This window comes from Nicotiana attenuata, unplaced genomic scaffold (genome assembly GCF_001879085.1).
Source record: "Nicotiana attenuata strain UT unplaced genomic scaffold, NIATTr2, whole genome shotgun sequence".
NCBI lineage: Eukaryota > Viridiplantae > Streptophyta > Magnoliopsida > Solanales > Solanaceae > Nicotiana > Nicotiana attenuata.
In genome coordinates this window covers 42,815-56,999 of record NW_017672776.1, presented here as the reverse complement: position 1 = coordinate 56,999, position 14,185 = coordinate 42,815, and the positions used below count along the sequence as shown (strand labels likewise).

The 14,185-nt window shown below is 33.5% G+C and overlaps 3 protein-coding genes across 3 annotated transcripts; all 3 read left to right on the top strand.

Moving 5' to 3' along the window:
• Positions 1-236: 236 nt before the first annotated feature.
• Positions 237-3,068, top strand: LOC109214468 (60S ribosomal protein L35a-3). Its single transcript, XM_019378384.1, has 5 exons — positions 237-363; positions 454-489; positions 569-797; positions 904-946; positions 2,740-3,068. Exons 1-4 carry the CDS (start codon positions 332-334, stop codon positions 943-945), a joined length of 339 nt encoding a protein of 112 aa, XP_019233929.1. The 5' UTR covers positions 237-331; the 3' UTR covers position 946; positions 2,740-3,068.
• A 1,900-nt stretch (positions 3,069-4,968) lies between these two features.
• On the top strand, positions 4,969-6,976 carry LOC109214469. Its single transcript, XM_019378385.1, has 5 exons — positions 4,969-5,313; positions 6,159-6,429; positions 6,508-6,604; positions 6,689-6,813; positions 6,890-6,976. The coding sequence occupies exons 1-5, from the start codon at positions 5,155-5,157 to the stop codon at positions 6,922-6,924; spliced, it is 687 nt and encodes a 228-aa protein (XP_019233930.1). The 5' UTR covers positions 4,969-5,154; the 3' UTR covers positions 6,925-6,976.
• A 78-nt stretch (positions 6,977-7,054) lies between these two features.
• On the top strand, positions 7,055-13,471 carry LOC109214470. Its single transcript, XM_019378386.1, has 6 exons — positions 7,055-7,266; positions 8,645-8,808; positions 8,914-9,034; positions 9,099-9,293; positions 9,406-9,456; positions 13,202-13,471. The coding sequence occupies exons 3-6, from the start codon at positions 8,984-8,986 to the stop codon at positions 13,352-13,354; spliced, it is 450 nt and encodes a 149-aa protein (XP_019233931.1). The 5' UTR covers positions 7,055-7,266; positions 8,645-8,808; positions 8,914-8,983; the 3' UTR covers positions 13,355-13,471.
• Positions 13,472-14,185: the final 714 nt, after the last annotated feature.

Genomic DNA, 14,185 nt, shown 5'->3' with positions numbered 1-14,185 from the left:
ATATATATTATACATCTCCGGTTATTTTTAATTTAATAGATTAGATAGGCAGCTATTTTGGTTAATTCTTCAAAACTAAATAGAAAATTCGGCCGGCTATTCTTGTAAAACATTTTTGGCCGAGCGGCCAACTTTGTCAAAAGCCCAATTTTGAAACCCTAGGAATCGAACTGGGCCTCCAGCCCATTTTATCGAGCAAATGCAAACGCCAGCAGATCACATATATTGCTCTCTTTTAAAACGAGTACTCCTCTAGGGTTTTAAGTTTTTCTCTGCAGACCTTCTCCGTCGTTCGCCGTATCCCCCATTCCCCTATCCCCTTGAATCGAAAATGGTGAAAGGACGCCAAGGAGAGCGCGTCAGGTATTGAATCTTCTTAAACTTCCTCCATTACATTTACTTGCTCAATCTCATTTTTCACACCGTCTTTTTTTTTTTTTTTTCTGTCTGTAGACTCTATGTCAGAGGAACCGTTCTCGGATACAAAAGGTAATTTACTCTCACTGTCCGAAGAATAATGTCGATTTCATATGATTGAGTATCTAAAATTGTTTAATCTGTGTGTTAGGTCGAAATCGAACCAGTACCCAAGCACTTCGTTGATTCAGATTGAAGGAGTGAACACTAAGGAGGAAGTGGATTGGTACCTCGGAAAGCGCATGGCCTACATCTACAAGGCTAAGACAAAGAAGAACAACTCTCACTATCGCTGCATTTGGGGTAAGGTTTGCAGGCCTCATGGAAACAGTGGCGTCGTCAGAGCTAAGTTCAAGTCTAACTTGCCACCTAAGTCTATGGTACATTTCTGTTATTCGTAGTTTGTGTATTTAATTGCATTATTATTTTACTAGTAGTTTTTTCTTTCTGATTAACTGAGTTATTTTCTTTCTGTAACTCTTTCAGGGATCTAAGGTCAGGGTTTTCATGTACCCAAGCAATATATAAGGTAGCCTCTTTGCTTGTCCACTGTTTTAACTGAATCGTATGTGTTTATGTTAGTGTTTTCTATGGTCACTGTGTCCATTAAATAGTGTGCTTAAGTTTCTATGTATTTGACCCTTGGCCTATATTAATCACTTCATCAAACTTAGTACTGATTTTAGTCATTATCTGATAAAAGTAATTGCTTACTGTAAAATAATGAGAAGTATGTAACAATTTTTGTTCTCTCTTATATCAAATAAGAACATTTGAGAGGAAACCCAAAATGAGGTGTACGGATAAAAGATGGAATAACTGAACTAATATGTGAGAGATGATTAGCTAATAGATAACAGTTTAAAGTACTTTTTTGTTATTGATGTTATTTAATACATTTCTGGTCATTCCTCATCAGCTTAGGCACACAATAATCTGGATATTACTTGCATAAGTTAGGCGTAGGAAACAATTGTATCAACCTAACACCCAATTAATAATGCAGAGTTTTGTGATATAGACATTTTCAAACCTCAAAATCAGATGACCCCTTAGTGTATCCATTGTCTGTTTTGTAGTTGGGAGAACGGAACTATCTATCTGTTCTTTAGCGCTCCTGACATGTTTGTTAGGTTCTGGCTGCCTAAGATACCCTGCATTGTGAAGGTAGCGATCGTACAGTACAGATGTTACTTGTTAGATCTTACAAGTATCAATGTTTTAGCAGAAATGATTTATGATCCAGTTTTGGACATGATAGTGTGGAAGAGAAGGTTTTATTGGTATTTATCTGTCCGAAGTGTTATTCATAATAAGTGGGTATCGTATTTGGTGAAAATGTTTGGCCAAAATCTTGGTAGCTAAGTTTCTGTCTGGCACAGATCAAGTAAATCAAAACCACTAGGGGGCGAGGGGCCATACCAGGTGGCATATGTAGTGGTAAATAGGTGGTTACACCTGTGTTGCATGTATAAGAGATGGATGTCTTGGTTGAAAAGAGGGTGGTGGGTTTCCGATAGATGAATAACATATGTAAGACTTTAGGGTCCACATTGAGCCGAGGGATATACACATGGTAGAACTGAATGCACATCCAATATTCATCTGCTAAGTCGTAAGGGGTGGTTAGTGTGTAAGACTTTAGGGGCAGCACCAATGCCAAGGGATATAGAACATGAATGTACAGCAATATTCATCTGCTAAGTCGGAAGTTGTGGCTGATGTGTTTGTTTTCAGTCGGAGAAATAAATAAGATGGTTGCATATGTTGCAAATGCTACACCAGGACATCATCCATGAACACTTGAGGTCCAGCCTGTTGATAGGAGGATGCAAGGATTCTTATACACTATTGCAGAAAGAGGTAGGTGAATAGCTTTCTAAGACTTAGGGGTATGCCAAGGCAAATACACTATTACCGAAAAAGGTAGCAAGTAGATAGTTTGATATAGTACGTGAGTAAGTAGATATTTGTTGGCTGATTGATGTTAGTTTTTTTTGTATATGAGTACCAATTGGTCTATCCTCAATAAAATTATTTCTGGCTTATCAAAAGGATATGGTTCTCAGTTGTATGATGCTTTCTTTGTTAGCTGTTTCGTATATCTATGATCATTTCTACACTTCAGGGTAGAAGAATTTAACCTGTTCTTTAGTGCTCATGTTTTGAATGACATAGTTACTTCAGGTTGTTTTGACAACAAAAGTCTATAGGCTCGAATGGTGGTTGTCTAGATATTAGCTGTTGCTTTTCATTTACATGTGTCTACATGTTGATATTATTTGAATGCTTCTTGATGTTATTGTCTATTTACATGTGCAGTGAGGCATCACGGAGTAGATGATAAGATCAAGGCCGTTGGATGCTTTGGAAGGCTTTATGCCTGATCAAGGATGTCTGATGGAGGATCTTCATTTTTACTAGTTAAGACTTAAATTGTGGCTTGTGCTTAGTGGAGTTACATTCTTAGTGTTTTGCTTATCACTTCTGAGTAATACTGAAGATTCAAATCTAATTAGATGTGGCTAGTTTTACTCATGGAGTTCCCTATAATGTTTTGTTTGTTTTTGAATCTGTCTGCGAAGTTTGCTGATGTGGTTTTACAACTGAATGGCTGCAATGTTGTTGGGTGGCAATTTTTCACTTTGATTCTTGCTTGAGAGTTGAATTTGTTTAATCCTAATATCCTATTAATCTGCACGTCCTATCCAGTTTAATATTGAGTATCCAAGCTTTCAGGGTGGTTGGTGTTACAATGTGTGTGAACTTATGTGCTCGTAGCCTAGTATTCCTTGTGGTTCTTTGTACGCCATAGTTTGGATTAAGTTGGAAAATGTATTTCTTTAGTTAATTATACAATGTAAAGCGAGAAAATCTAGTATTCACTTGTTTGAAATGGAAAAAAATGAATTAACAATATTCCTTCAAATGTCTTGTGCTTTATAGCAGGACTTCCTTTAAAGCCATATCTATTTAGAATTTTCTTTGCAGCAGATATACAGAAAATGTGGTCTGTAATAACTTCCTTTCTATCCAAACGAATGCAGTCGTGCACTATCTATGTCGGATTACTTTGAGTATCTGCTCTGAATTGATTGCATCTAGTTGGACATAAGAAAGAATATTGCTCCAAATTCCAATTATATAATTACTCTTAGGAAAGTCGAATAATCACTCGTTCTCATGGCCTGAATAATTTGATTAAGCAGTCTGATAAATCTGGCGCAATATCGACCTGTGCACTCTTGGCAGTGGAGTTTAAGTGATGACTTTCTAAAGGGACACTGGATGATGAACAATAACTACAAGTGCGAGTTACACTCATTTAGGCAGGACTGTTCTTTGTAGGTAAGGCTCGAAAGTAAATATTTATGCGCATAATATTAACTTATCATGATTTGAATAAGGTTAGAATACATATTAATTAACCGTGGTAAAGTGATCGAATGCTATGTGCACTTATTTGTTTGGAGTAAATATTGAGATGATTAATTTTTTTCTATAATCGTGGTGTTCATATTAGCTTGTGCACACCTAGATTAATTTTATATTCATAAGGTATCTGCTATCTCCCACTAGCATATGTATGAGGTAACTCTATCCACTAAGGCTTGGACAGATGAGAAGAGATTACTTATTGTTTTTGTATATGTTGAGATTTGAACCTGAGACCTTATGATTCTCAACCTACTTCATCGACCATTAAACCACACCCTTGAATGCAAAAAGATGTACAAATTTCCCCAGCTGAAGAAGCTGATGCTTCAAATGGCAAAATAAGTTCGAGATATTACAGGTGCTATCAGCTATGGATGGCCTTGCATTTGCAAATCTGAACCAAGGAAGTAGATGTTTATGTAGGCCGTGTTAATTCGGATTTTTTATTTACTAAATATCCAAATCTATCTATAATTAAAAGCAAAAGACAAAAGCCCCTCATGAAGCCAAATGGCAAAACAATAACATGACACATGGCATGTTAGGACATTACTCCTAATTATTAGGAATTACACTAATTGGATTACCCTTCAATCAATTCTTCTAAAAAACGTCAGATCCCTTCTGTGCATTTTACTTATTTTAATTTTTTTTTCAATTATTAAATCATTTTATTTGGAATAAACCACCAGCTTCCTCAAAAATAGCAGTGGGCTTCTACACGTTTCAGTTGTAACTGTTTCGTTTTCTACATATTATCTTTACGTTCAAAATGTTTCTTTTTCTTTACAATTTTTTTTTCTTCAATTATTAAATCATTTTAATACTTAAAAACCACCTACTTCCTCAATCATTAGGAACTGTTATTTTAAGTTGTAACTGTTTCGTTAATAGATGCCTTCTGTGCATTTTTTTATTTTAACTTTTTTTTCCAATTATTAAATCATTGTAATACTAAAAACCGCCTGCTTCCTTAAAAATAGGAATGGCCTTCAAAACCTTTCAGTTCTAAACCGTTCAAACTCCTTTTCAATTATCTTAATTTTTAATGTTTTTAAAATATTAAATCATTTTATTTTTTAAAACTTTTGCTCCACAATATAAGGTAATTACTTTCTACCTTCAAGTTAACCTAAATTTTCTCTCCAACTTGCCGATGGATTCAACTGCTTAACCCACGTACTGTATACTGGGTAGCAACTGCTCAAGCGTGGAGGACTTTATATTTCTTCCACAACTAGACGTTCTTCAATTCTAAACTTCCTTCTTTTATCAAGATTTGAAGAAAACTTACGGCTTATGCATAAGATGGCTACTCACATTGATTTCATCAACGATATAACTATTTCGAAGATGCAATGGAAGTTGAAAGTTCGTGTTGTCTGTTTGTGGGAAGTACCGGATCGTTTTAATCCTGGGACTATATTCTCGATTGAATTGGTTCTACAAGATGAAAAGGTATTTTAAATTTGTTTTTAACTTGCTAATTCTGTTTGGTTTTCGGAATTGTTATTGTTATATGATTATCGACCATATCTTTGTTTTGTATAATCTAAAATGTTATTTGATTTGATTATACCATACTAGAGGATTCTATGATGTAAATTCTGATTCTATCCTGCCTTACCACATTCCTCTACACTTTTGAGCCCCATAGATTGAGGGAATATTCAAGCTCAGAATTATCAAAATCTCTTCATTTTTTTTTAAAAAAAGAATCAAAATCTCTTCATATGTTCATTCATTACATATACTTAGGTTTGAGTTTTACTCTTCTCTAAGGAAAAATATCTCAATTGTTCTGTTCAATTTTTTCGGAGCGGTAATGTTACTGTCCTATCGTTTAGCTTTCAGTGAAGTGAAATATTCAAGTCTTAACATTCTGGCCTGATAGCTTAATTTTGACCATGAATTATACTCTACACAGAGGCCTGAAAGAGAAACTCTAAAGGATTTTCCTCAAAATCTTTTCATTTTTTTTTTAAAAAAGTATCAAAATCTCTTCATATGTTCATTCATTACATGGTATAATAGCACTCACAAAACACAATTGTATAATTGACATTTCGAGACAAGTTTGAGGGATACTTATGCCTCTTCCATGAATAATCACAACGTAAGTGCGTTATATATCTTTGAACTTAACTAGAAGAAATTGAGAACTTTTGCGTTGTGGACTGTCAAGTTATTTGTTCAACTCTACTGTTTAAAAGTTGAGTTAATATACATTACTATTACTAGAAATTTGTAATCTCTGTTATGTAATGTAATGTGCTTTTAATTATAGATAGATTTTTTTGTAGGGCGATCGGATAAGTGCTTCTATTGGCAAGTCAGTTTTGCATCTTTTCAAAACACAAATAATTGAGCTTGGATTATATCATATGGCGAACTTTATCGTTTGTTATAATAAGGAGAAGTTCAACACCATGAAACATAGGTTGAGGCTGACGTTTACTCAACGGACAACAGTGGTTGAAACAACTGATACACTTTTCCCAATGAATATCTTTGATTTGCGACCATACGATCAATTGATAAATAATGTTGACGTGAACGAGACTGAATTATTTGGTAAATATAACTTTTACGTTAAATTTCTAATTATGATTTTTTCTACTATTTAGTTTAACAATTTTTTTGTTTTTTTAGATGTCATTGGAGAAATTGTCAATTTCAGTGAGGTACATACGCAAAACCAAGGTGGAATTTCTGGGAAATTTATGGATATTGAACTAGAAGATGACGAGTAAGAATAAATATTCATCTACTCATTAAGGATTGATTTGATAATTACATATGCTAAAATTACATTATTATTTCTATTTGACAGGAGGAAGAAGTTGTCTGCTACATTTTGGGGCGAGTTTGTTGATGAAATTGTACCTCATCTGCTAAGTGCTAACAACCAGCCTATTATTGTTGTTATGCAGCTCATAAAAGCCCATAAATATCAAGGTAAAATACAATTACTGGATTTAACATTACTTTGCGAAAGTTATTCATTATATCTAACACGAACGTTGTTTGATAGATTCATGTTCTATGCGCAATACTTGGAATGCATAAAAGCTGTGGATTAATCCAAAATTTCCTCAATCTGATGAATTTAAAACACGGTTCAATATATATACATACATATATATATATATATATATACATACATACATATATATATATATATTGATTTATTTATATAAAATTTCACTGCTTATATACTCTAATCAAATTTTCCACATAAGTTATCTAACTGTTTTACTCATTCATAAACACAGATTGCTTTCTGTACGGGATAATAACTCCGAGAGGCTGACTCAAACCATCTCTCAACAAAGTTACTTAGTCTCGGATGAGTTGGAGAAGGGCATTGTTCAAGTTAAAACAATTAGCCAATTAGTGGAGTCCATGCAAGTGAGTAAACTAAGTTTTGTAGTATTAATTTAAATTGTGTTTCATTTTAAAAGTTGCAAAAATTCACATATTTTTTTCTATTATTTTATGGTTTTTAAAATGAGTTGAGCATTTACAAACGTTACAAGTAGAGATATCCATATGCGCTGCTGAAGAAATGGTTTGGACTCTTTAGTTAGGCTGAGTGACTTTAGTTGGTCTTACTGAGTATAATAGTTATATTAGTAGTAGTAGTAGTATTACATAGTAGTGATCCATATGTTTGAGAGGACATCAAGTCAATTGTATTAGCAGATTTTTTCTCTTCAAATCTGAATGTCATTCTTGCTTTTATTTTGATTGGCAAGGCTTTGTGTTTACATTAATGGAAATAGTTGTTTAGTTCCTGTCTTACGTTGTTTATAAGAATGGAGAAAATTCTAATTGTGGAGTCAACTCCTCAATGATCCACTGAGTTTGTAAGTTGAGTTCTTAGTTTTTCTGTTTCCTGTGAATGCTTGTTTTCTTGGTATATGTGATCCCTCATCATTGAGTACCACTTGAAAATGACCTTGAATTCGAAGAATGATTTAGGTTCTAATGCTTTTTCCACTCTAGGGTAAATGCATTGTAAGGTAGTAACAGATTAACAACTTGCTACTCCAATTCCTCTAAAGTTCTCACTGATATTGTTTAATAAAAATAATATCATTCTGAGGTAGCTATGCATATTCCATAGAATCATAATGTAGAAGTTATAACAATGTCTCATTTTCTGGCATACTGAGACTTTGGAAAAAAATAAAGGCTCAGATGTGCAATGATATATGGTCTGTAATCAGACTCAGCGAGAACCCCGCCCACTTGCCATAGCATGTAGCTTTCTCCTTTTATCCTGTCCAATCAAGACCAGGTCCATCAGTGCTCCTAGATGTTTAATGCAGCAAGCCACAGGCAAAGAAAATCACACCATAGTAACAATTCAACTTTTATAGAAAATTATCGCAACCAGAAATTTCATTATAGCTGAATTTATCTATATTTGAACTCTTAAGTCATATAAACTACATCGCCTAGCTTTTGATCAACGGCATGTTGGCACAGCTCATCTCTAAATCCTAATCCATATCATATAGGCACCTATCCCTTTCTCATGTCAATGAATCGCCACATGGACCATCTTTTTTATGTCATTACATTACATTTCAACTTTATTTTTGGGTATTAGGATTCTTATTTTCTAGTTTGAAAGAGTGTTTCCTCATTTCGAAGATGAAAAATTCTTCAATTACATTTATGTTATTTGTTTAATATTCTTATAGACCATAATCTCTATGTCTTTTCATTACATTTGTCTTATCAATTTATTCAACAATTGTCTAATCAATTTATTCAACAGGAAGGTCCTTGTTGGATTGTCGCAAGTATTGAAAATTTAGAACTTGAAAAAGGATGGTCGTACGTCAGCTGCAAGAAGTGTCAAAAGAAGGTGGATAAATTAGGAAACATTTATCAATGCCCAAACCCCAAATGTAAACATGAAGATTACTCAGCAGTTATTAGGTAAAACCATCATCTATATTTCCTTAATCCTTCAAAATATTACATTTATATTTCCTTAATCCTTCAAAATATTACATTTATATCTCAAATCAAATGTGCATTTAGGTACAAGCTTCAGGTTAGGGTACTGGATACTACTGGATCTGTTTCTCTATTGCTCTAGGACCGTGAAACCATGTTTCTCATAGGCAAATCCGCAAAAGAATTGAAGGAAGGGTTTCTTGAGGTATATCAACTAATTAAATTTAAATATGTTATTTGCAAAATTGTAACTCAACATTTCATTCTAGAATACTGGCGCTGTTGAGAAGTATCCCTATCCAGTAGAGCTGAACAATATTCTCCAAAGAAAATTCATGTTTAAGGTTATTATCAAGAGAGAGAACATTCACCTGCAAAAGGAAGTTTACAGTGTTGTTAAGCTTACGGATGAGGAGCAACTGATAAACAAATATAGTTCTGATCAACCTTCAGATGACTTAACTGTATGTCATATTTGTTCACAAACTTCATAGCATATTTAGATTGCAAATTTCTTTTACATTGCATGATTTGAATCATAATTTTCAAACTCATTTATCTATTAATTTTTGGTAGGAACCTGACTTCAATAATAATCAAGTCTTGGATGGAGAGAAGGAATGCGAGGTAAATACATAACTACTTTGTCCTTTAACATTAAAGCTACTTACATATGTTGAAGGATTTCTCTCTGAATAAATTTACAGATTTGGAGTAGTTTTTTTATAACTTTAAAAGTTGTAGATGCGCACTTGGTTTTTTCTTTCTGAATCTATGAACACAGTATTAATATTTTTTAGATTATTCATTTTTTTGATTATATTATTTGTAGGGTATAAATTAATAAATCTTTAGTAAATATTTGTTCATTACTGATTTGCACTAATTTTGTATTTTATATATGCAGGATTCCACTGAATATAACGACTTAACAGATATTGCACACACACCAGCCAAGATAGGTATAACTAATACCGCAACAATGGTTGAAGAAGATCCGAATGCATAATTGTCAGGAAATAAAATGAAGAGAGTATTTAAGAAGAAGAAAACAACATAAGGTGTTTATGAATCTTACCTTTTGAAAAAACAAGAACTATTATAGATAGATTTAGTATATTATTAGTACTGTTATTAGTTAAGAACAGTATATTTGAATCATTTCATCTTAATTGTCCGGTTTAACTTTTCAGTTTTACTTTATGTCGAGATTTGAATAGACAAATATGCTTCTAAGCTGGAAGAAACTACAAATAACACCCATGTCTTTGTTTTCTTATTGAGAAATGTATTGACTGTTAGAAACCAAATTCTGCTTGATGTCTCCATATTATTGTAAAGATGCATCCCTGTTAAGGAGATACGGTCATGGTGAAATCAGTTGTAAGGTATAGGAGGGTGGTTCAGAAGAAAATGTGGAACATAAAGGCACAAAAAATGTAGGTTTTTTCATATCGTTCACAGTACACAGTGCATTATTTATGACACATAACTTAAGCAAGGAAGCAGATAATGGTAATTTTGTCCACTTGTCCGTGGAGTTCACAGAGGAGACTAGCCATCTGCCCTTTGCATTGTAGTTTTGTTAAAATCTTTTTTGAAATCAGAGTTCAACATAGCGCAGGTGTTAACTACGACTGTGAAAAAGGCACTCGCAAGTTGGTATGTTTACAGAGGATTGGCAATGAAAGGAAGGAAACAGATGAATGCCTTTCCTGAAAATTTTCGGCCAACTTGGAGTGAAAGAAATGGAATGTCATGTGAAAGAGTGCTTGGAATGTAAAATGTATTAAAATCTCATCTTATTTCCTTTTTTTTTGTAAAATATCTATAGATGATTTGAATAATAACAGATGTATGTATGTGGTCGATCACACACACTTTCGACATACTTTTGACACCATTTTGTGTTTATTAATGAAAAAACCTTTTAAACAAAATACTTTAGTCAATGAAAGATCCCCACAAGTCCGGGAATCCAAATTTTTTTTAAAATCTTAAACAACGACGATGGTGAATTGACAAAGGTTGGTTCTTTGGCTCTGCTTATTTGGGGCTAAAATTCATTTCTTTAATTAGTGTACGTATAACCTTTAAACTTTAAACAAAATACTTTAGTCAATGAACATATTGCAAATTATCAGCTTACTCGAGATGCACTAATTGATGCTATAGACAAAATTATACTATATGATTGGGAAGCCTTATCAATTTTAGTAGATTCACTTGGACAACCTTTAGGTAGTATTTTAACTGACATTTATCACGAGGTTTGGCCAAGTGAACCTTTTTGGGTTTATGTTGTTAAATTTGAAGCTGAGTGGGGGAATCGTCTCTACGACTACCTGTAATTTTTTAAATTAATCAAAGTTTTTTATTTCTTTGAAACATTACCTGTCATTTAACTCTTTTTTTTTTCTTAACAGCATTACATAACATAAATAACATAATGGAATAACACTAACTTATTCCTTCAAATAATGCAATTTTAACGACATATCAAATGTCTTAAAAGAGGAAAAACATGAATACACACATTACTTTACGCTATTTACTTGATTAAATGTAATTCCCATGTATAGTAATACTTTACAATCTGTTTTGCCTCTTTTCAAATCAAAAATTAATGACAAATCTATATATATTTAGGTCATTAAAAATATGAATACATCCAAAGTAAACTTGCAGTACAGTATATCTTTATAAATGAAAATTCTAACTTCACTTATATTCCTTTCGGTAACTTTAAACTATTAATATATATTTATATTGTTCATCCAAGGCAATTGTTCGGGAAGTATCATAGAAAATTAATATGGCAGCAACTATGTTATGATTGAAATATTCACATAAAGTTTACTCACTCTGTTAAGCAAGTAAGTTAATAATTTATTATCTTTTTTTCTACGTATTTTCCGCGCATCGCGCGGGTACTATACTAGTTTCTCCTTAAAGGAAGAAGACCATAATTGTTTGATCTTCGGTGGATTACGTTTCCATTCAATTGCATATTTTGTTCGATAACTTAATAAGTTTACTTACTCCTTTTATGTGTTGGAATTTCAATGCACTAAAATATTAGTCAAGAGATTACTAAATTCGTAAGTGGTATTAAATTACTAAATAATAGGAGGACTTACATAGGGAAAGAGATAATGGCTAAAACGTTAGTTAAATTTGAATTCCTAAATTTTAGGAAAAACAATTGAATGACTATTTTGTCTAAGGTAAACTTTATTTTTTAAGGGTAAAAAAGACGAACGATAAATATAGATATAGATATAAATATAGCCTTAAAAATCCTTTTACTTCTGAGCAACAAAAATTAGAGGATTTATGTCATTCTACTACTGAACATCATAAGCCTAATGCTAATCCTACTGTTACTATTCGAACCTCTAATAAATTCTCATCATTGCTTGCTAATAGCAATGATTCAATGAAGGAAGAGTAATCAGCTAGAATGGATTTGGATGAAATTTTCCATAGCCAATCTACAGATAATCCCCACTCTTCTCCCACACGAAACCATTCCACTACCCCCCAAATTGATAGTCCACGTGGCACTGTTGTTGCATGCAATACCACTATAGACAAACCAGCGGCCCCACTCCCTAAACATCTACTAGGCACGCCCCCTCTTACCCATAATTCCCCTAATATACCGGTTAGCAACTTGTCACACAACAATGGCCACGTGGCCATGCAAACTAATTCCCCAATGAGGGATAACCTAGAGTCGGAAGCAACTACACAAAGAATGCAAACCCAAATCTCTATATTACCTACTCAATCATTGCCTCACGAGCCCCAAGTTCCTACTGTCTCTACATCTTCCACTCCTCAAAATGAATCCAACACAACCTTTCACAAGGAGGAGAATACCACTAAACCAATTATCCCCCCCACCAACGTCCATCCATACTATCCAGAATGGACAACCAAGTACCAAATCCAAATCTTCAAATCTATGTCACGAATACCGTCCCCCAGGATCATCAACCAACGACATGGTTGGAACAAGGGCTTCAGGGACAAGCAGCCTTCTTTACGTTGAACATCCAGAACCAGGAGGTTCTATTTGTCCTCCAAAACCCTCAGATTCTAGCCCAGCTAATTTCGGAGGGCATGAGGCTAGCAATGTCAAACTACATCAACCACCTTTGGGTGATGAATGTTCTCGACCCCATAGCTCCAGCATTGGNTGCGCTTACTTTGGTTTTTTTCTTTCTGAATTCATGAACACAGTATTTAATATTTTTTTAGATTTATTCATTTTTTTTGATTATATTATTGTAGGGTATAATTAATAAATCTTTAGTAATATTTGTTCATTACTGATTTGCACTAATTTTGTATTTTATATATGCAGGATTCCACTGAAGATAACGACTTAACAGATATTGCACATACACCAGCCAAGATAGGTATAACTAATACCGCAACAATGGTTGAAGAAGATCCGAATGCACAATTGTCAGGAAATAAAATGAAGAGAGTATTTAAGAAGAAGAAAACAACATAAGGTGTTTGTGAATCTTACCTTTGGAAAAATCAAGAACTATTATAGATAGATTTAGTATATTATTAGTACTGTTATTAGTTAAGAATAGTATATTTGAATCATTTCATCTTAATTGTCCGGTTTAACTTTTCAGTTTTACTTTATGTCGAGATTTGAATAGACAAATATGCTTCTAAGCTGGAAGAAACTACAAATAGCACCCATGTCTTTGTTTTCTTATTGAGAAATGTATTGACTGTTAGAAACCAAATTCTGCTTGATGTCTCCATATTATTGTAAAGATGCATCCCTGTTAAGGAGAAACGGTCATGGTGAAATCAGTTGTAAGGATATATAGGAGGGTGGTTTAGAAGAAAATGTGGAACATAAAGGCACAAAAAATGTAGGTTTTTTCATATCGTTCACAGTACACAGTGCATTATTTATGACACATAACTTAAGCAAGGAAGCAGATAATGGTAATTTTGTCCACTTGTCCATGGAGTTCACAGAGGAGACTAGCCATCTGCCCTTTGCATTGTAGTTTTGTTAAAATCTTTTTTGAAATCAGCATTCTCGCTGTTCAACATAGCGCAGGTGTTAACTACGACTGTGACAAAGGCACTCGCAAGTTGGGATGTTTACAGAGAATTGGCAATGAAAGGAAGGAAACAGATGAATGCCTTTCCTGAAAATTTTCGGCCAACTTGGAGTGAAAGAAATGGAATGTCCTGTGAAAGAGTGCTTGGAATGTAAAATGTATTAAAATCTCATCTTATTTCTTTTTTTTTTTTTGTAAAATATCTATAGATGATTTGAATAATAACAGATGTATGTATGTGGTCGATCACA

Bases quoted from the DNA above. Each gene is read 5' to 3' on its own strand.
- LOC109214468 (XM_019378384.1), top strand. From the start codon at position 332: ATGGTGAAAGGACGCCAAGGAGAGCGCGTCAG. The intron at 490-568 runs GTAATTTACTCT...TCTGTGTGTTAG, and splicing joins ACCGTTCTCGGATACAAAAG to GTCGAAATCGAACCAGTACC. The intron at 798-903 runs GTACATTTCTGT...TAACTCTTTCAG, and splicing joins ACTTGCCACCTAAGTCTATG to GGATCTAAGGTCAGGGTTTT.
- LOC109214470 (XM_019378386.1), top strand. From the start codon at position 8,984: ATGTTTCTCATAGGCAAATCCGCAAAAGAATTGAAGGAAGGGTTTCTT. The intron at 9,035-9,098 runs GTATATCAACTA...ATTTCATTCTAG, and splicing joins TGAAGGAAGGGTTTCTTGAG to AATACTGGCGCTGTTGAGAA. The intron at 9,294-9,405 runs GTATGTCATATT...AATTTTTGGTAG, and splicing joins AACCTTCAGATGACTTAACT to GAACCTGACTTCAATAATAA.
- LOC109214469 (XM_019378385.1), top strand. From the start codon at position 5,155: ATGCATAAGATGGCTACTCACATTGATTTCATCAACGATATAACTATT. The intron at 6,430-6,507 runs GTAAATATAACT...TTGTTTTTTTAG, and splicing joins GAACGAGACTGAATTATTTG to ATGTCATTGGAGAAATTGTC. The intron at 6,605-6,688 runs GTAAGAATAAAT...TCTATTTGACAG, and splicing joins ATTGAACTAGAAGATGACGA to GAGGAAGAAGTTGTCTGCTA.